Genomic DNA, 20,894 nt, shown 5'->3' on the forward strand with positions numbered 1-20,894 from the left:
AGGCAGAGAGAGAGGAGGAAGCAGGCTCCCTGCTGAGCAGACAGCCTGATGAGGGTCTCAATCCCACGACCCTGGGATCATGACCTGAGCCGAAGGCAGAGGGTTTAACCAACTGAGCCACCCAGGCGCCCCTGATTACACAGCTTTGTAGTTTTGGAATCCAGAAATGTGAAACCATCTACTGGGAGAAGCAGACACCCTGTTGAGCAGGGCTCCCAACTCAGGGCTCAATCCCAGGATTCTGGGAACATGATCTGAGCCAAAGGCAGAGTAATAACCTTGCCTGAGCCACCCAGGAGTCCCTTAATGAGTTTGGATATATTTATGTACTCATGTCACCACCCCTATAGATGAAACACAAAACATTTCCATCTCTTGGAATTTCCTATGTGTCCCATCATGTTCAGTCCTTCCCCCACTGCTGGCTCCAGGATAGAACCCTGCTTTCTTCCTAGAAAGATTAGAATTTCTTTTCCAGAGTTTCATATAAATGGAAACAGGCAATATAGTATATACCTTTCTTTTTTAAAGATTTTTTTTCAAAATTTTATTTATTTACTTGAGAGAGAGAAAGCAGGTGTTGGGGGAGGGGTACAGAGGGAGAAGCGGACTCCTACTGAGCAGTGAGCCAGACTTGAGGCCTGATGTGGGACTGGATCCCTGGACCCTGAGATCATGACCTGAGCCGAAGGCAGACACTAAATTGATGAAACCACCCAGGTGCCCCTTTGCGCATTTCTAAAGAGTCATTTGCTTATTACTGAATTGTAAATGTTCATTACATATTCTGGAATTAAGAGCCTCTTATTAAGTATGTTTTCCAAATCTTTTCTCACAGTCAGTGGGTTTCCTTTTCTTTTTTAAAATATTTTATTTATTTATTTGAGACAGAGAGAGAGAGAGCATGTGCACAAGTGGGGAGGGGTTGAGGAGCTGAGGGAGAAGGAGAAGCAGACTCCCCGCTGAGCAGGGAGCCCGATGCGGGACTCAATCCCGGGACCCTGGGATCATGACCTGAGCTGAAGGCAGATGCTTAACCCACTGAGCCACCCAGGCGCCCCTTCTTTTCTTTTTCTTAACAGTGTCTTTAGTTTTTTTATTTTTTAGGGTATTTAATTTAAAAAGAAAAAAGGTTTATGTACTATTTAAGAAATCTTTCACCCAATACCTAACTGGTTCTTCTTTTAATAAATGCTATACAGAGGGGGAAAAAAGAAATCTTTGCCTAATCCATGGTCATAAATATTTTTTCCTATATTTTCTTCCAGAAGTTTTATAGTTTAAGCTTTTATGTTTAGGACTTTAAACTATTTTTTTTGTTTGTTTGTTTGGTTTGTGGGTTGTTTTGTTTTGTTTTGTTCTGGTGTGTGGTATGAGGTAAGGGTCACGGTGAATCACTTAATTGTAGCATCATTTGTTGAAAAGAATATCCTTTCCCCTATTAAATTCTTTTGGAAATGTGGTGAAAACCCAGTTGTGTGTGTTTATATCTAGGCTCACTATCCTATTCCACTGATCTGTATTATCTTTATACCAAAGACACACTATCTTTTTTTTTTTTTAAAGATTTTGTTTATTTGTCACAAGCAGGGGGCACGACAGAGGGAGAGGGAGAAGCAGGCCTCCAGCTGAGCAAGGAGCCTGATGTGGGGCTAGATCCCAGAACCCTGGGATCATGACCTGAGCTGAAGGCAGATGTTTAACCAGCTGAGCCACCCAGGTGTCCCCAAAACACACTATCTTGATTACTATAGCTTTATAATAAATCTTGAAACCAGATAATGCAATTCTTGTAACTTTTTCTTTTTCAGAATGATTTTGGCTATTCTAAGCCCTTGGCATTTCCATATATATCTTGGAATCATTTCTCAATATCTTCACACGTGCAAAAAAAACCCCAAAAAACAAACCAAAATAACCTGCTGGAATTTTGATTGGGATTGATTGATTTGGAGGGAATTGGCATCTTAACAGCAATGATTCTTTTAGTGTATGAAGATGGTATTTCTTTCCAACTAGTTAGGTCTTCTTTAACTTTCCTCATCAATGTTTTATAGTTTTCTATGTTCACATCTTAAGTTTTATTAAATTTGCTGCTATATATTCATTTTAAAAACTCTATTGTAAATGCTATTTAAAAATGTCAAGTTCCAATTGTTTACGTCTGGAATATAAAGATAGAGTTCTGTATATTGACTTTGAGTTCTGTGGCCTTGCTAAATTCACTTTGGATTTCTAGTAGCTTTTTTTGGGTAGATTCCTTGAGATTTTCTACATATTCAATCATACCATCTCTGAATAAATACAATGTGTAAGCTTTTAATTTCTTTTTCTTGCCTCATTGCACTGATCAGGACCTCCAGGACAATGTTGAGTAGAAATGGCGAGGACAGACAATCTTGCCTTGTTCCTGATCCTAGGAGGAAAGCATTCAGTCCTCCAAAAGTCATGTTAGCGCTAAGGTTTTCGTAGATGCTCTTTATCACATTGAAGAAATTCCCTTCTGTTAGCTGAGGGTTGAAAGGGTATTGAATTCCCTTCAGTGGTTCCTACCCCACCCCCCCGCACATGTTCATTGCATGCGGCCATGTGACTTGATTTGGACGGTAAAATGTGAATTCAAGTCACAGGCATCTCTTTAGGGAAGGAGCTTTAAGAGCCAGTGTGAGGTTTGCTACATTATCTCCCCACTGCTGCAAGAGTGGTAGAAGATCCTGTTGCAATGAAGCATTGGGCATAAGTGTGAGCAAGAAGTGAACTTCTGTTGAGACAAGCCAAGAGATTTGGGGGTTGTTCATTAGTGCAGCATAGCCTAACAGAGAAGGTTCTTGTCCTCAGGACAAACTATTTGCCTTCATGGAGCTTACACTCTAGTGCCAGAGAAACAGATAAACAAATACATACTATAATGTCAGGTGGAGATGAGTACAAGGAAGAAAACAAAGCAGATACAGTGAGACACAGGGATAGAGGATGTTTTAGCTTTAGATAAGGGTAATGGGGAAAGCCTCCTTGAAAAGCTAATAGTTGAGCTGAGACTTGAGTGAAGTGAGGGAGGGAGCCAGGAGGTATCTGGTGGAAGGGCACTCCAGATAGACAGCCAAGCACTGCTCTAAGACAGGAACTCCAGGCTCTCCTGGCCATGGGGGCAAAGCTGAAAGAGCTGTCCTCAAGGAGAGAAGGGAAAGGGATACATCTACCCAGTGGTCCCTGTAGCCCATTCTGGTTCTGGGGGAACCAGAAGCAGCTGCTGGACAGTAGACAACTTGGTGGCAGTGGACTTGCCAGATGGCCTAGACACCACGTCCCTTTAGCCTTGAGATTCTGAACCATGGGGCAAAGAAGAAAGAGGGAGTAACTAAACTTTTTCCTGACATTCAGGCATAGAGGCTTGTTTTCTCTGAGAAAAATAATGTGAGGACCTTTGCGAGACAGTCCATGACCATCATTTTCCTGAAAGTTATTCTCCACCTTACAGCTCATCAACAGCTTGCTAGGGTCCTTAGGAAGAAGCCCAAACTCAATTACTTTTTAAAAAAATTTTATTTATTTTTGCAAGAGAGAGACGGAAAGAGATGGAACAACTGGGGAAGGGAAAGGGGCAGGGGCAGAGGGAGAAGCCGGCTTCCTGCCGAGCAAGGAGCCTGATGTGGGACTCAATCTCCAGACCCTGGGATCACAACCTGAGCCAAAGGCAGATGCTTAACCAACTAAGCCATCTAGGCACCTGCACAAACCTCATTCTGTTGACTAGCTCTGTCACAGAATTCTGCTTCAGTTAACACTGGGTTCCTGCTTTTGCAGCCTGTGCAAAGGCTGTTCTTTCTGTTAGGAACACTTCCTCCTTTGCCCTGGCTAACATCCCTCAAACTTGGTTCAAATGTCAGTCTTCCTGGGAGTCTTCCCAGACTAGCTTGCATGCTTCTGTCAAATGCTATCTTAGCATCTTGTTCTTCTACCAACTTAGCACTCATCATACTGTGCTATAGCTTTAAAAAATTGTCAGGTAATTCAGACATACAGAGAAGTATGAAAAATAATATGGGGGAGGCGCCGGGGTGGCTCAGTCAGTTAAGTGTCTGCCTTTGGCTCAGGCCATGATCCCAGGGTCATGGGGCTCCTTGCTCCCTCTCCCTCCCACTCCCCCTGCTTGTGATCTCTGACAAATAAACAAAATCTTAAAAAAAGAAAATAATATAGGGATCACCCATATGCCTATCACCGTAGTTAAGCAATGAAACATTGCCAGCCCAAGCCCAGGGTAATGACATTTTGCTCCCTCCCTACTCCCAACCATTCCTTGAATTGAGTGTTTATCTTTCCATAGGTCTCTATACTTTTATTACATATGCATATATATCTAAACAACATATAGTATTGTTTTTCTTGGCTCTACACTTTACATATAAGTTATTCCAAAGGTATTTGTGCAACTTGCATTTTGCCCTCAGCTTTATTTTTGTGACTCATCCATGTTGATACACGTAACTCTAGATCTTTTCTACAGCTGTATATATTATACCACAGTTTACCCATTTTCTCCACTGACAGCCATTTAGAGTGTTCACAGGTTTTGGAAACTCCCAAGCACTCTGCTACAAGCATTACTGAACGTGTCTCAAACGTGTGACAGTTTCCCGGGTGCACAGGAGCGCAACTGCGGAGTCATCGTGCCCGCGCGCCTCTAACTTTGCACCGGAGACCGACACAGAGCTTCAAGGTGGGGGCACGTCACGGTGGCTCTGGAGGCGCATCTCTCCCTCTGGAGGGCGAACTCCCTGGGAGCTGGGACTCTGCCTGTCTTGCTTACCAAGGCATTTCCAGAACCGGGGGCAGAGGACACTAACGCCCGTTTGTATCCGGGAATGGGGCAGAATGTTGCTCAGGGGAGTGGCCAGAGACCGGAGAGCCGAGGCTCGTGGCCTGCGGACGGCCTGTGTCCGCGGGACAAAGCGCCGGGCGCGCTGGGAGAGGCTCTCGGCTCCTCACTGCGCTCGCGGCCCCGCCCGACGCCGTGCCGGGCCGGGCCCCCCCGAGCCTCCCGCGCGCCCGCCCGCCCCGCCCCCGGCTCCCGCTTTGCCCCCGCCCCCGCGGGTGAGTCAGGCGGCGGCGGTGACGGCAGCCGGGAGGGAGGCGATGACGGGCGCGCGGCCGTGCGCCGCGGAGAAGCGCAGGGCCCGGGAGCGCGGCGGAGGCGGCAGAGGAGCGGCGTCCGAGGCGGCGGCGGGCGGCATGAGCGGGGCGCGGGGCGCGGGCCCGGCGCTGGCCGCGCTGCTGCTGGCCGCGTCGGTGCTGAGCGCCGCACTGCTGGCCCCCGGAGGCTCCCCGGAGCGCGATGCCGAGGCCGCCCCGCCGCGAGGTGAGTGCGCGCCGCGGCTCCCGCCGGGGCTGCCTGGCGGACCCCGGGCCACTGCGCCCCCTCCCGCCGCCCGTTCCGCTGGGGCCGCGCGACTGTCCCCTCCCCCGGGACGACGCGCCGCCCCCTCCCGGCTGGGCAGCGCCGCGGCCGAGCGCTCTGGAGAAAGCCGGTCTCCGGAACTAGTTTCTGTTCGCTGTGCGCGGTAGTGCGCGCCCCCCGGGCCGGGGGTCTCTCGGTGTCGGCACGTTTGGCCGCTGTCGCATTCACCGCGCGGGTCAGCCTGGTGCCGCGGAGGGGCCCGACCGCAGCGTCCCCAAGGCGCCACCCGAACGGGAAACACGCGGGAGGGCCGCGGAGCGTGGCAGCCCCACGCCCCCTCGCCCGCCCGCGCGCCCCGAGGCTGCCGGGCACCCAGGTCTCCAGGCGACTTTTGTCTTAGCTTCTGATGGGGAGACCTGTTACTCCCCAAACGCCCAGCTAAATAAGAGGCGGACTGGCCCGGAAAGGGGTGTGCCCGACGTCCCGCCCTCCGCCAGCTTCGGCTCCGCGAGGGGACAGAGGACGTGGCGCGGTGGGCGGCTGGAGCGCGGGCGCTGCCGTGTCGGGGCTGCAGTCCCGGGCCCGCCCTGGGCGGGGAAGAGCCTCCGCCGCGCGGGCACCAAACTCCAGAGTACGCGTCCGACCTGGAGTTAAAAACTCCGCTAGCGGCGGGGAGGGCGTCGGTCCCAGGCGCTGGCGAAACTCGAACGCCCGTCGCGAGCGCCCGCAGGCACATTTTCCGGCTGAGGTGATGCGAGGGGCAATCGCGGCCTGGGTTCGTGGCGCCCTGCGGTTTGCTGGGAAGCCGCGGAACGAGGTTCTTGGCCTGGGAGGGGCCGCGCGGGGTGTTTTTGCCGGGGGTGAGTCTCCTGCGCGGCTGGGACTGTCGGCACTCAGCCCCGCTAGTGTTTTCCTGATTGGCCTGGTCTCCCCATTCTCCGGGGGGGGATGGTCAAAAGTACTCCCGTAGAGCCCCCGAAACGGGGATCCCAGGGCCCTGGGAGATGATAGTCCCCAGCTCCTCCCCGGGGGATGCTTTGTTCAGCGATTGTGGGATCCGTCAAATGCAGCAAACCCTACTTGGTCAGGGTTTGGGGGGAAGGTCTGCCTGGCGCCTGCCTCTCTGCCCCCCTCCTCCCATCCTCCTTTCTGTATCAGAATGGGGAGTTTGGCGTCAGTGCGTGTAGTTCAGACGGCCCCTCCTCCCCAACCAGAATCTTGTAGGGCAAAGACAAAGTGAATTTTGGGAAACCATCTTAGCTGATAACATTTTGTATTAACTGCCTCCCCCACCCCTGACTCTGTCCCCTCTACTCCCCTTTTATATTGGAGGAAACGGACCCTAAGAGGTTATGTAATAAGCCAGTCCTAAGTTGTCAGGGGGCAGATCTCGTGCAATGCTTTTTCTTTATACTTTAGCACCACTTAATAGCAGGAATTATTTTAGGAAAAAGGTGGTTTGTATATAGTAATTCAGTGGAGTGAGGGAGAACATATTAATATTCTTTTTTTTTTAAGATTTTATTTATTTATTTGACAGGCAGAGATCACAAGTAGGCAGAGAGGCAGGCAGAGAGAGAGGAGGAAGCAGGCTCCCTGCTGAGCAGAGAGCCCGATGCGATGCGGGCCGATCCCAGGACCCTGAGATCATGACCTGAGCCGAAGGCAGAGGCTTAACCCACTGAGCCACCCAGGTGCCCCACATATTAATATTCTTAAGTGATCCACTCCAGAACCTTCATGAAACTGTGTTGAGGGGACAGCTACGCTTTTAGTGCCACCTGGAGTTCAGGTTTGGGCTGGACAACTTCCTAATAAGAACTCTGGTCTCTTCTTGATTTGAGGACTCAAGTTTAGTAGAAAGAAAAAAATAAGAGTAAGTAGACAATGTCTTTAAAAATTTGTCCCGGAAAGAAACTCATGAGCAGAGAGCTAGAACCAGAAATTAAATATTTGGAAACAAAATTCTAATATATAAACAGCACAGTTACTCAGGCACAGGACACTGTAGACAGGAGAGGAGGAGAGAATTGTTTTGGATATAATACTCATTGAGTGTTGCCGTGGTATTTCTAAGGTCATCAGTATCAGAATTTGGCAGCTTTTTCTTGAAACTGAGCATCAAGTTCAATTTAGATGTCATAGTGGATGGTTTGGGAGTTCCATCCTTATGATGGCTACTAAGACCTGTTAAAGTCTAGGGGCGCCTGGGTGACTCAGTTGTTAAGCCTCTGCCTTCGGCTCTGGTCATGATCCCAGGGCTCTAGGATTGAGCCCCACATCAGGCTCCCTGGTCAGCGGGAAGCCTGTTTCTCCCTCTCCCACTCTCCCTGCTTGTGTTCCCTCTTGTGCTGTCTCTTTTTCTCTCTGTGTCAAATTAATAAAAAAAATCTTAAAAAAAAAAAAGAACTGTTAAAGTCTGAAATTCCTATGGAAATTGAAGCATAAATCAAGAACCTTACTCCACCCACTACTCAAGAATCAAGAATATGGATAAAAGCATTAGTTATTCCAACTATGAAGGGGTGATATTATGTAAAAGAATTACAGAGGAAAAGCTCAATGCATAGTGACTATAAATTTGAAAATGAAAACTATCAAAACTGAACAAGGGAAACTAAAAAGAACTATTTGAAAACATGGTATGACACATATCTTTGACAGGTTTGACAAAAGATTTGACATCTGTGCTATGTAAAGAAATGATACAAATCTCCAGAGCCTGAAGACAGAAGGGGTGTTAAATAACAAAACTCAGCTGGGTAAATGTAAAGATCAAATTGGCTTTATTCAGTAATTCATGAATTGGCCAGTATCCCATCTAGCAAACGGAAGGAAGCTCCCTCAAGCAGCAGAGAAGGAAATGTTTTAAAAGGCAGAGAGGGAAAGGAAAAAGGAAATTATTAACAAAGAATGCATTTTAGGCCAGGATGTTCTTCTAGGGGTAATGAAAGGGGTCCATCAGCGGATTACCTTCCAGTGCTGACCAGGAAGTTCTAGGTTGGCTGCTTAAAGGTCACTTTTCTGAGAGGTGAAGGTGCAGTTAGGTATTAAGTCTTGGTGGGGTGTACCATAAGTGACTGCATTTGGGGCCTGCTGTCTCCTTGTTAACAATTTCTACCTTTCTTTCTTTCTTTTTTTTTTTTTTTAAAGATTTTATTTATTTATTTGACAGAGATCACAAGTAGGCGGAGAGGCAGGCAGAGAGAGAGAGGGGGAAGCAGGCTCCCTGCTGAGCAGAGAGCCTGGTGCGGGCTCGATCCCAGGACCCTGAGATCATGACCTGAGCCGAAGGCAGAGGCTTAACCCACTGAGCCACCCAGGCGTCCAACAATTTCCACCTTTCGATCAGATTCTTGGTGTAACTGAGAGGTGTGATTTAAGTATAAGGCTCTAATGGCACTCTCAGCTCCAAATCTGAACAAAATCTGAAATTTTGTTGATCCTTTGTGTGGTATGCATAGGTCATGTTGTTTTTTGTTTTGTTTTGCTTTTTAGATTTTTTAAAATTTATTTACTTGACAGAGAGCACAATCGGGGGAGTGGCAGAAGGAGAGGGAGAAGGCTCACCACTGAGCAGGGAGCAGATAATGCAGGGTTCGATCCCAGGACCCCAGTATCATGACCCGACAGACACCTAACCAACTGAGTCACCCCGGCGCCCTTGTTTTAATCTTTGTGAGATTCATAGGCCACAGTTTCAAGGTTTACGTTCTTTTATTTATTTTTTTTAAAAAAGATTTTATTTATTTATTTGACAGACAGAGATTACAAGTAGGCAGACAGGCAGGCAGAGAGAGAGGAGGAAGCAGGGTCTCCGCGGAGCAGAGAGTCCGATGCGGGGCTCTATCCCAGGACCCTGGGATCATGACGTGAGCTGAAGGCAGAGGCTTTAACCCACTGAGCCACCCAGGCGACCCGGTTTACGTTCTTTTAAGTTGGTCTTTTTCTACGTTTCTTTCTGATGTTCATGTATTAAGAAGATCATTTTCGTGGTGGTTAGTGGCTGTAAACATGTATTGAGAGCTTTTGAGAGGCTAGAACTACTGTGATTATTACAAGCAGGATAATTCCCAGTGTCTGGAGTGCATTTCAGAGCCATATGGGTCCCCAAGTCCCAAACTAATCAAAATCAAGGTCAACTGAGTCAAAGAAAGACCCTGGTGAAGGAGTCACCACTGTAAACCAGGTGGCTTGCTCCATGATCATATGTCCGAGTTTCAACTTCCCCAGAAGTGTGAATGCATAAATGCAGATGCAGCCGGTGGTTTTAGCCGTAGTTCAGACATCTGTTTTTTTTTTTTTTGCTAAAATATAACCAAGGGCTAATCCCGTTATTAAGAACAACTTTCTATAGGATCTTTATTGGGCAACTGTTGTCATTAGCACTGGATTTTGCACTATCTTTGAGAGTTTAGGAGAGGTTTCTGATCATATTCTCATTGACATGTACTCCTAACCAGTGAAGTGTGGTCCTGCCAAAGTCGTGAATGCCTTCTGGTCATTCCTTTCTAACTGGACAGTGTCAGTCCTGGAGGGTGGACCGGTGAGCTGTCTTAGTTCGTTTGGCCGTGGTTCTTAGGTCCACAGTTAGACAGACTAAGCAGCATTCATAGTGATAACCACCACAGATAAAGACAAACTCTTTTGGGGCACAAGGCACTTCCTGCTACGGGGGCATGGTGAATGGATTCATTCACAGGGATTGTTTGTATTTGCCCATTCAAGCCAAAGGGTCAGCTGGGTTTCCTCTTAGCCTAACATAAAAAGTTGTTGTAAATTCCAGAAGTTACCCACCTTAGCAGTGGCCTGGGAGATACAGATGATGGCGTTATCTTTCCAGGCCAGTGCCAGAGTAAAGGACAGAAAAGGAGGAAGAAAGAGTTTCATTTTTAAAGTATGAAGTGTTGATGTGGCATCTTGGGAGGAAGCCCTCTACTTTGCTGTCAGCTCCTTCCCGTCCTGTTCAGTTGAATCTGGAGGTCTCCAGGGCTTGTAAAGGACCCCATATCAGGTAGAGCCCTCTTCAGCAGTGAGATGCATTTCCAGGCTTTAAGTCCCTAAAGTCTGACTGCCATCTGGGTGACAAGGACCTGGAGTGCCTCCCAAGGAGATCCAAGGGCAGTCTTTGTTCTTGGTGATTCCAAATCAGAAGTCTGGGAGAGAATTGGAAACATTCGTTTTGAGATTTGGAGCCAAATTTTTGAAGAAACAAGAATAATTCAGGAGCCAGTCCAACTTAGAACAGAACCTCAAAGACAGTTAAGAGGATTAGAATCTAATACAGACAAAAGGGTAAACATTTCTTCCCTCTACAGTTATACCCTCGTTTTGAAGAGTAAAACTAATTTCTTTGCTTTAAGCTTTGCCAACAATAGTGATTGACCATATAAGCTCTTTCTTTTAGAAATTGTTCTATAGGTTTTTTTCTCTCTTTTTTTAAAATTTATTTTTAAATAAGCTCTGTGCCCAGTGTTGGGCTTGAGCTCGTGACCCCAAGATCAACAGTCCATACACTCTATCAACAGAGCCAGCGAGGTACCCTCTCCTCTTTTATTTTTTAATTAAAAAAAATATTTATTTATTTATGGGGGGGGAGGAGAGGCAGAGAGAGTCCCAAGTAGACGCTGCACTGAGTGTGGAGGCCAGTATGGGGCCTGATCCCATGACCCCGAGATCACAACCCAAGCCAGAACCAGGAGTCAGTGCTGAACTGACTGCACTACCCAGGCATCCCCTCCCTCTTTAAAAAAAAAAAATATATATATATATATATATAAAATATATATATATAATTTTTGGATTATATAAGCTCTTTTTAAAAAAATTAAAATTATTTTTTATTATTTTTTTTTATTTTTTTTTTAAATTATTTTTTATTTTAAGTAGGCTTCACACCCGGTGTGGAGCCTGGTGTGGGGCTTGAACTGACGACCCTGAGGTCAAGACCTGGGCTGAGTTCAAGAGTCCCATGCTTAACTGACTGAGCCACTCAGGTACCCCAATATAAGCTCTTTTTAATACTACTTTGCTGGAATCTTGTAAGCAAGGTGTTAGGTCAGTTTTGCCAAGAGGCTTTTTATTGGCTCTGCAAAGTCAACCTTGATGTAGAGAACAAAGTCAAAAGAAATATAGGGGAAAAAAATTAAACTTTCTTATAACTTATAGACCATAGATAAATACTTGGGACAGGCAGAGTGACCTTCCTCCAGGAATTCAACTGCCTAAATGTTAATACTTTGCTAGAGGCAAAAGACAACCTTAGCTTGACATTAGCCAACCTCCCAAGATCCTATAAGCCTTTAACAAATGTAAATCCCTTTAGAAGCTTACTTTAGTTCCACCCACCCTCCCAAGGTATGTGTTAACAATCATCCTCTAAACATATGGCCCACTGATACCATCTGAAGGGTCTCATGACTAAGGTTTTACTAGACAGTAGTAAACGACCTTTTCCTGACAACAGCTAGCCCCTCAAGGTCCTGGAAGCCTTGCTTCCAAATTCCTTAGGGACTTAGGCCATCCCTAACCAACTCCCAACTTGAAAGGATGGAATCAGTCACTCCTCACAACCCCAGTGTAGCTCTTTCTGCCTGTGTGTCCTGTCCCCATGCTTTAATAAAACCATTCTTTTTGCACCAAAGATGTCTCAAAGAATTCTATCTTGACTGCTCTCAGATCACAGCAGTTCACATCAGCCTTAGTTCTTTAAAGCTGTTTGGTCATATCTGAGTGTATGCGTATCTGTCTCAAATATGATGTGCTGGTCAAAGCTTTAGTAGTCTAGCCAAGGTTTCCAGTGGTGTCTGGTTACAACAGACTCATTGAATCTCTGTAAATATGGCCATGAAAGGAGTACCCAAGAGGTTTCCAATTCTGGAGGAATTAGGGAGAAAAAGTAAATGTTTCATCTTTTTTCCCAAAGGTATATCTTATCAATTTGTTGATACCTTTAGAGAAAAGAGAAGGTAGTTTCTTAAAATCTGGAAAAGCAAAATGTTAGAGAACCATGGGCGTGTTTGTGTGTGTGTGTGTTTTAAGATTTTATTTATTTATTTGAGAGAGAGAGTGTGAGAGAGAATATGAGAGGGGAAAAGGTCAGAGGGAGAAGCAGGCTCTCCACGGAGCTGGGAGCCTGAGGCAGGACTCCATGTGGGGACTCCCAGGTCATGACTTGAGCTGAAGGCAGTTCCTTAACCAACTGAGCAACCCAGGCACCCACCAGCAGCATTTTAAACAAGAAGTCACAAAAATTTTATAATCGTCCTGCTCGGTTCATTCAGTCTCATGTTATTAATTTTTGTCCTACTTGAATACTGTTTTTCCACTAGTCTGGAATTTTTTTTTTTTAAGATTTTTTTATTTTTAGAGAGAGTGTGAGTGAGTAGGGGGAGGGGCAGAGGGAAAGGGAGAGAGTTCCAAGCAGACTCCCCACCGAGCATTGAGCCTGATGTGGGCTCAGTCTCATGACCCTGAGATCATGACTTGAGCCAAAACTAAGAGTTGGATGCTCAACCAGCTGGGTGCCCCAGGTGTCCCCCCCTTTTTGTTTAAAAGATTTATTTGTTTTAGAGAAGAGTGCATGCATGTGCTTGTGAGTTGGGGGAGGGGCAGAAAGAGGGATTCTCAAGCAGCCTTGCAGAGCCCAGTGAGGGGCTCAGTCCCATGACCAGTGAGGTCATGACCTGAAGTGAGCTGACACTGAGTCCAATGCTTAACTGAGCCACCTAGGCTCATAGTTCTGGAAATTTTTACCCAGTTCAGTTGCATGATCTGAAAGTGATCAGAAACCTGTATTCTAGAGTACTTGTCAGATTCTTTCCATGAATTTCCTCTAAGATAAAACACATTTGCAGGAAGCTTCTGTAAAAGCATCTGAGTAAAACAACTCTCTGTAAATGACAAAAGACTTAAAAATGCCCATTAAAGATCTGATAAAAGTTCATTACAATAGAATTGACAAGGAAATTTGGTTATTTTTGTGATTACATTTTCAGACAATAACTAGAATTACAAGTGTTTACATATCAGTGCCTATTCCGCCTTCAGGAATTTCATACAGTTTCCGAAACACTTACATTAATAACATATATCATGTAGATATAATCCAAGAAGGTTTAGCATCATCTGTTTGACAGTGCTTCCCATGTAATGTAACATACCAGATAAGCCTGTTAACATCTTCCCTTTTATAAAGAGAACAAATCCTTTGAGATATTCCAAGGGACCATATGGAAAACCCAAAGCTAGTTAAAGGTCAAGAAGACTTCATTTAGAGTTTGATTTTGGGGACGTTTGTTAAGGTATCAACAGGTTTGGGATCATAGGTCACTGTGAAACAATACTTAGTTTCCATTTCACCAAGTTACAAAGACTTCACAGGCAGATACAGAAAGTTAAATAGTTGTACAAAGCCGTAGCTATTTTAATATTGAAAAGACCCTGTTTTTTTTTTTTCTAACTAATTAAAGACCTGATAAAGACAAAACAGAATTTTTGTCTTTCTAGGCAGATTACATTAAAGATGAAGAAGAACCTTTGCTTATAATTTATTAAGAGCAGACCAATAACCTAAAACAACTTTGTCCTTTTAATGGAGAGAAAAACCAAATTCTAATTTTTCACGAGGGTACTCTTGATATTTAAACTTATTTTTAGGGGCTCCTGACTGGTGTAGTCGGTGGAGCATGTGACTCTTGATCTTGGGGTCCTGAGTTGGAGCCCCGTGTTGGCATAGAGATTACTTTAAAAAAAAACAAAAAACCTCACTACATCTGATACTAATGATGTACCGTATGTTGGCTAATTGAATTAAAAAAAAAAACAACCCTTACTTTTAAATAGATTCATTTTAATTGTAGCCAGCCTGACCACACATTAAAACTCCTTTCAAAGATTCCTTTTTCACAAGTCTTCTACATCTTTCTTTTTTACCATCAGATTTTTTTTTTTAAAGATTTTATTTATTTATTTGACAGAGATCGCAAGTAGGCAGAGAGGCAGGCAGAGAGAGAGGAGGAAGCAGGCTCCCTGCTGAGCACAGAGCCCTGAGGGGGGGGCTCGATCCCAGGACCCTGGGATCATGACCTGAGCCGAAAGCAGAGGCTTTAACCCACTGAGCCACCCAGGTACCCCTACCATCAGATTTTTTCCACCACTGTCTTAGAGTCAATCAAGGGTGGTATGTTGCTGGTTCTGGGCAATCGTTATTGCTTGAGGGGGATGTTGCAGAGGATGCTTTGCCCTCCGGGTCTTCCCCCTGACCCAAGAGACACGCTGGAAAGAAGAATCCAACAGAAGGCCTGAGGTCAAAATGGAGGCAGCTGCAGCCCTCTTTCAGGCAGACTTATAAATGTTATGACTTCTAGAAACACGTGTTTTTTTCATAGAAAATTTCTCAAGGTGGCATGAGGCATGTTTACTAATAGACTCAAAGATCTTTAGTTCTTCTGTAAAAGGAAGCAAAAAGTGGTCAAGCCTGTATTCAGTACTTAATGTTCCAGCATTTTATTAGTTGGAAATTATCAGGATACTCAGTGAATTAAACTTGATTTAGCAAAACTTTAAGGTTTCAGTGTTACCAAAAGATTTGGAAAAACTACTTAGAAAGTTCACATAAAAACTTTTTACCTACCTATTCAGTTTACTTGTTCTTAACAGTGGTTAGAATACCCACAAAACAGCACAACTCAGATATGACATTAGACAGCCACTGTTTCTTGTTGACAAACTTAGTAACAGATAATATGAACATATTTGATGAGTAAACCTTGCTATAATAAACATGTCCTACTTAATGTTGAAAACTCTATAAAGACATCTATTTTAATTAAACCAACAAACATAAACCATGTTTAATAATGAATGTCTTCCCAGATCATATGAACCTGAAAAAGCACTTGAATTAGTTTCTATTCTATTTCTGAAATTTAGAAATACTTAATTTATAAGCTGATTAAGTAGACCTCTTTACAAGTTAATTTTAGCAATTAGCATTTTTCAGAAGTAGAAAATGCCACCCATCTACACCTACACGTAGATAGATACATAGACAGACAGACAGGTAGACAGACATTAACATATAAGCAGAAACCTGGGAGTTAATTATTTTTAAATTTTTACCATTAGACAGGTAGGATAATACAGAACTCACTAGTTTATAAAAGAACAGTTGGTTCCTAACTTTTTCTGGCAGATGGACTAAGTTAAGGTTACGGGCTCCTTGACTAAAGTTTTTTCTGTTAATATTTGCAAAGGAGATACATGATTTTTCATTTATCTAAGTTTCGGATGACTTTTACTCCTTTCGTTCTACTTCTGATAAGAATTACCTCACTGAAGTTTGTCCTTTTGGTATTTTCATCTCAAAATCACAGGGAAAGAATGCAAGTTCCTCCAAGAAGGACTTTGGTTTTCTTTTCTTTCTTTCTTTCTTTTTTTTTTTTTTTAAGATTTTATTTATTTGACAGAGAGAGATCGCAAGTAGGCAGAGAGGCAAGGCAGAGAGAGAGTTTTGAAGAGAAGTAGGCCTCCTGCTGAGCAGAGAGCCTGATGCGGGGCTCAATCCCAGGACCCCGAGATCATGACCCCGAGCCGAAGGCAGAGGCTCAACCCACTGAGCCACCCAGGTGCCCTGGACTTTGGTTTTCTAATGACAATAATTTACAAGTCTTCTGAGATAAATGGGGAAGCTTGGAGATCAGTGAAATAAACAGGTTAGCTTTTTTTTTTTTTTTAAGATTTTATTTATTTATTTGACAGAGAGAGATTACAAGTAGGCAGAGAGGCAGGCAGAGAGAGAAAGGAGGAAGCAGGCTCCCCGCAGAGCCAAGAGCCTGATGCGGAACTCGATCCCAGGACCCTGAGATCATGACCTGAGCCGAAGGCAGAGGCTTATCCCACTGAGCCGCCCAGGCGCCCTAAACAGGTTAACTTTGAACTGTCTCTTCATGTGCATTTCTAGTTTTGTAAAGATTTTTAAGATAAGGAAAGTTGCTTTTAATTCCTCAAAGATTCAGGTTATAGTCTGGATGTGAAAGGACTCCATCCACCTACGTGGGAATGCTTCTCTTTGCCATATTTAGCTTAGAGAAGGACTTAGCCAGCTTCCATCTGTTTTTCCAGGATCCCATCTGTAGCCTGTGAGTGGGGTTTAAAGCAGAAAGTTCGTAGGTCTGAAATTTGCTAGAATTTGGGAAGCTTTTCTGTTTTGTCTTTTTTTTTCCTTTTTTTGAGAGAGGGAGAGTGCACATAAGCGTGGGGGTGAAGCAGTGGGAGAGGAAGGGAGAGAATCTTAAGCAGCCTCCATGCCTGATGTGGGGCTCCATCCCAGGACCCCGGGATCATGACCTGAGCCGAAGGCAGACGCTCAACCAACTGAGCCACCCAGGTGCTCCTCTTGTTTTATTTCTTAATTTTAGTTTTCCCTTGGCTGTTAAAGGAAATAATGTAGCAGTTTATCAGGAAATCCCTGAGTCTTGTCAACTCTGAGAGGAGCTCATAAGGGGAACCCTCCTTTGACAGTAGATACAGGGATGCCTGTAAGATCATTGACTTGGGTGACTCTGTTCATGGTTAAGTAAAGTTACTTCAGAGAGAGGATATGAGGAATGAGCACTCAGATAAAGGAGGCTGGTAGAGCAGCTGGAATTACATCAGTACTGTAGCCTTTTGCTTTAGGTACCTCTTTTTAAAAAGAAATTTTCAGTAGTCTTTTGCAATAAATATTTCAGTGGAGCTCTTTTGCCATTTGGAACCTTTTGGAGGCTTCTGTATACCAGTTAAAATTGTGTATCACATTCTCTTTGTTTACTTTGGGAATCCTTTTTTTTTTTTTTTTTAAAGATTTATTTATTTATTTGACAGAGAGAGAGAGATCACAAGCAGGCAGAGAGGCAGGCAGAGAGAGACAGGGAAGCAAGCTCCTAGCAGAGAGCCCAATTCAGGGCTCGATCCCAGGACCCTGAGATCATGACCTGAGCCAAAGGCAGAGGCTTAACCCACTGAGCCACCCAGGTGCTCCTGGGAATCCTTGCTTTAAAGGGCATTTCTTAAATGAGCTGATCTAATTGGAACATTACTCAAAATGGCCACTGTAATTCTAGCTTGTTGTTAGTAAGATTTTGCCATTTTTGTAGATATTTATAGCTTTTGGGACCACAGTTCTTAGACATAAAATAAGCAAGTATGGCAGATGGTGGCACACTTCACTCTTTAGAAATTAAGGATCCTATCTTTATCTTTATTATTATTTATTTTTTATTTTTTAGCTTAGCCTTTGAGTTGCTCAGAGCCAGATTAATACCTTAGAGGGATGAGTTGTGGGGTTGGGGTTGTGTGGTGTTTCACGATGTACCTCATTGCACAGAATTTTTCTTGAGGTTGGCAGGTTACCTACTGTCAATCCTCCTGGTTCTGTGACTAGCTTGTCCTAACACAGGTGTCTTTGGTCTAAGTGGTGAGCACTCCAACAGTTCTTAAATGCTTGACTCCTGTTTACCAATTTTTGTGGCTTTTTTGGCTTCCCGATTCCCATGAGCAGTTAACCTTTCCATCATGTGCACATTTGCAGAAACCAGTAGTAGTATCTGAGGAACTGAAACTGTGGACATGAGCTGTAACCAAAGAACTGGGGGCTGGGGAAAGTGTTGAACCAGCAAACCTCAAAGAATTGGGCCTATAGACTGATTCCAAACAAATGGGAACTGCAGCTGCTCCCGACAGGCATGGAATCTGGGGAAGGATTCCCAACAGGGAACAGCAGACTAAAATGCCAGCACTTGCTGGAGTGGAATCTGAGAACAGAATTGAAATCCTGGGTTGGGCACTTTCTGTGGAGTGGCCAGTAGAAGACCCTGTGTGCACCACCAGCAGTCCCTGTGGAGCCTTGGCCTGGGGAAAGGGTTGAACCAGCAGAGCCCAGCAGATGGGGATTGCAGCCTGGTGGCTCCCCATGGTGGGGAACTACATACCGCTACCAATAGTTCCCACACAGAACTTGGGACAGGATTAGGGGATGGGGTTTTCCACTCAAAAAGCCTGAGATTGTGGACTGCAGAGGCAGTTACTTTGAGGGCTTGATGCAGAGAGTGGAGCACAGAACCAAGAGAGAACTTACCCCCGGCACTCGGATATGATGAGCAAGACCATGAGCTCAGAGTGGTTGTGGGGTACCATGCCTGTGTTTCCCATTTTCCCCAGAGCAGTCGGAAGGCTCCTTCAATCCCACCACTGCCACCAAATGTGTTAAATAACAGACAACTGAGTAAATTTAAAGATCAAATTGGCTTTATTCAACAACTCATGAATTGGGCAGCATCCCATCTAGCAAGTACTGCAGAAAGGAACTTCATTGAGCTGCAGAAAAGGAAAGGTTCTTAAAGGCAGAGAGGGAGAGGAAAAAGGAAATATTCACAAAAATTTGCATTGTTTTAGGCAAGGTAACCTTTCTGGGGGGGAACAGAAAAGGGTCTGCCTATAGATTACCTCCTGATGCTGACCAGGAAGTTCCAGATTGCCTGGTTGAAGGCCCCATTTCTGGCAGAAGCTGAAGCTGCAGTTGGGGTAGGTCTTAAATCTGGGCAGGGTTTAGCATATGTGACCCCATTCTGGGCCTGCTGGTTCCTTTTTAATGGGAGTTAAGTGGTTAAATAAAAGAACATTCCAACAATTCCCATGAAAGGAAAATGCTGATGGGAAACATTTGGAAAACATTTTCAAACTTGTCAAGCATTATTTCAAAACTAAAACAATAAGGAAATTATATTTTCTATACATCAGGCTCAAAAATGAGGAAAAAATTAAAAGACTAAAAATCACTGGCACAGCTTCTAGGCAACAGATCTGTTTACCTGACTGAGGAGACTCAGGTCACAGAGGTCAGGTGCTGGTCATACTGCCCACAGCCTAAGTCCTTATGGCTGGTGGGTGACTTGAGGCAAGTTGTTTGACCTCTCCAGGCCTCACATCCCTCATCTGGAAAATGGAGACATCAGTAGCTATTTCATAGGGCTGTTGGGGCCTGGTGCACATTCGAGTGTGTAATTTGTATCACCCGGGAGCGCAAGTGACACAATTGTCATAAATCGCAGCTAAATTAGAGAGGGATTTGTCAGTGGCATAGCAAACACTATTTAAAAGGCTATAAAATTTCCCTCCTGGAAGTTAAGGAACTATGTCAACAGGAGCCCATGTTAATTTTCAGCTGTCTATGGCATCATTTCTTACATTAGGAAGAAAGAGGAAATGGGAAGAAATTGGAAATGAAGTTACGTGGAAAGAACAGAAACAACTGTGGAGAATATTTAACCATATATTCCTAACGCTGATTCTGCGTTGGTTGGCTGTGGCCTGGACGTTACCGTTATCCTGTTTTGAACAGTTACTTCGTTTCACATTCTGCACCGACCACATTACCTATATGGTCCTATGAAGTACACAGTATTACAACCTGTGATACTGTGGCTTATATGAAGAAATAGGTATTTGGTCTTCATCCCCATTTCTTGTGAAGGACTATTAAACCCCTGGGAATTTCCTCGGTGAGGAGAGCGGGCCAAGGTGTCTTAGTTATGTTAATGAGGTAACCTTTGTCCCCACCCAAGGATGGGGCTGGTTGCCAGGAGAACCAACTCTGTGATGAGAGGGCTGGAGCTCAGTCCTACAGCCAGCATCCGGGAAGTGGGGGAGGGGCTGGCGGTTGAATCAGGCACTAATGACCAATGATTTAATCAATTGCCTGTGTAATGAAGCCTCCATAAAAATTCAAAGGATGGGGTTCAGAGAACTTCTGGATTGGAGAACAGTTGGAGATTTGGGGAGAGTGGTGGCCTAGGAGAGGACATGGCAGCTCTGTGCTCTTTCCCCTCATCTTGCCTTATGTATCTCTTTCATCTGGCTGTTCCTGAGTTATGTAATTTTATAATATACCAGTAATGTACTAGTAAAATGTTTCCCTGAGTTCCGTGAGCCACTCTAGCAAATTAATCAAAACTGAGGAGGGGGCTGTGGGAACCTTCAGTCTCTCACTGGATGGTCAGAGGCATGGGTGGTAACCTGCACCACCTGTGTCCGAAGGTGGTGGCGGTCTTGTGGGACTGAGCCCCTGTCTATGGGACCTGACACTGTCTCCAGGTAAAGAGTGTCAAAATTGAGTTGAATTGTAGGACGCCCAGGTGGTGTCTGAGAATTGCTTGTGGTGTGGCAAGCTTCGCCCCACAATAGAAATTGAGTTTATTGGTGAGGAAGCTGAGACAGGGTGGGATTCAAATTCATGTTGGTGTAACTTGGAGTCCAGACACTTAACCCACCATGTTTTATCCCTGGTCCTAACCACTGCTCCTACTAGAAGAAGCTCTTCAGAAGGATAACAAAGAAAAGAAAAAGTGATGGGTATAACTTTATTTAGTCTAGAGAGAGAAAAGATTTTCAATAGATTATTAAGAGTTATATATTTTTGGGGTGCCTGGGTGGTAAAGTTAGTTAAGTGTCCGACTCT

The 20,894-nt window shown here is 44.7% G+C and overlaps 1 protein-coding gene across 1 annotated transcript in view; it reads left to right on the plus strand.

Moving 5' to 3' along the window:
* Nucleotides 1–5,136: 5,136 nt before the first annotated feature.
* HGSNAT (heparan-alpha-glucosaminide N-acetyltransferase) overlaps nt 5,137–20,894 on the plus strand; it is a gene marked incomplete at its 5' end in the record, with an annotated part of 46,539 nt that continues 30,781 nt past the window's right edge. The window contains one exon of the mRNA XM_080796118.1: nt 5,137–5,359. Within this exon, the coding sequence (XP_080652244.1) occupies nt 5,137–5,359 (223 nt within the window). The remainder of the gene's footprint in view (nt 5,360–20,894) is intronic.

This window comes from Martes martes (assembly GCF_963455335.1).
Source record: "Martes martes genome assembly, chromosome: 2".
NCBI classification, from domain to species: domain Eukaryota; kingdom Metazoa; phylum Chordata; class Mammalia; order Carnivora; family Mustelidae; genus Martes; species Martes martes.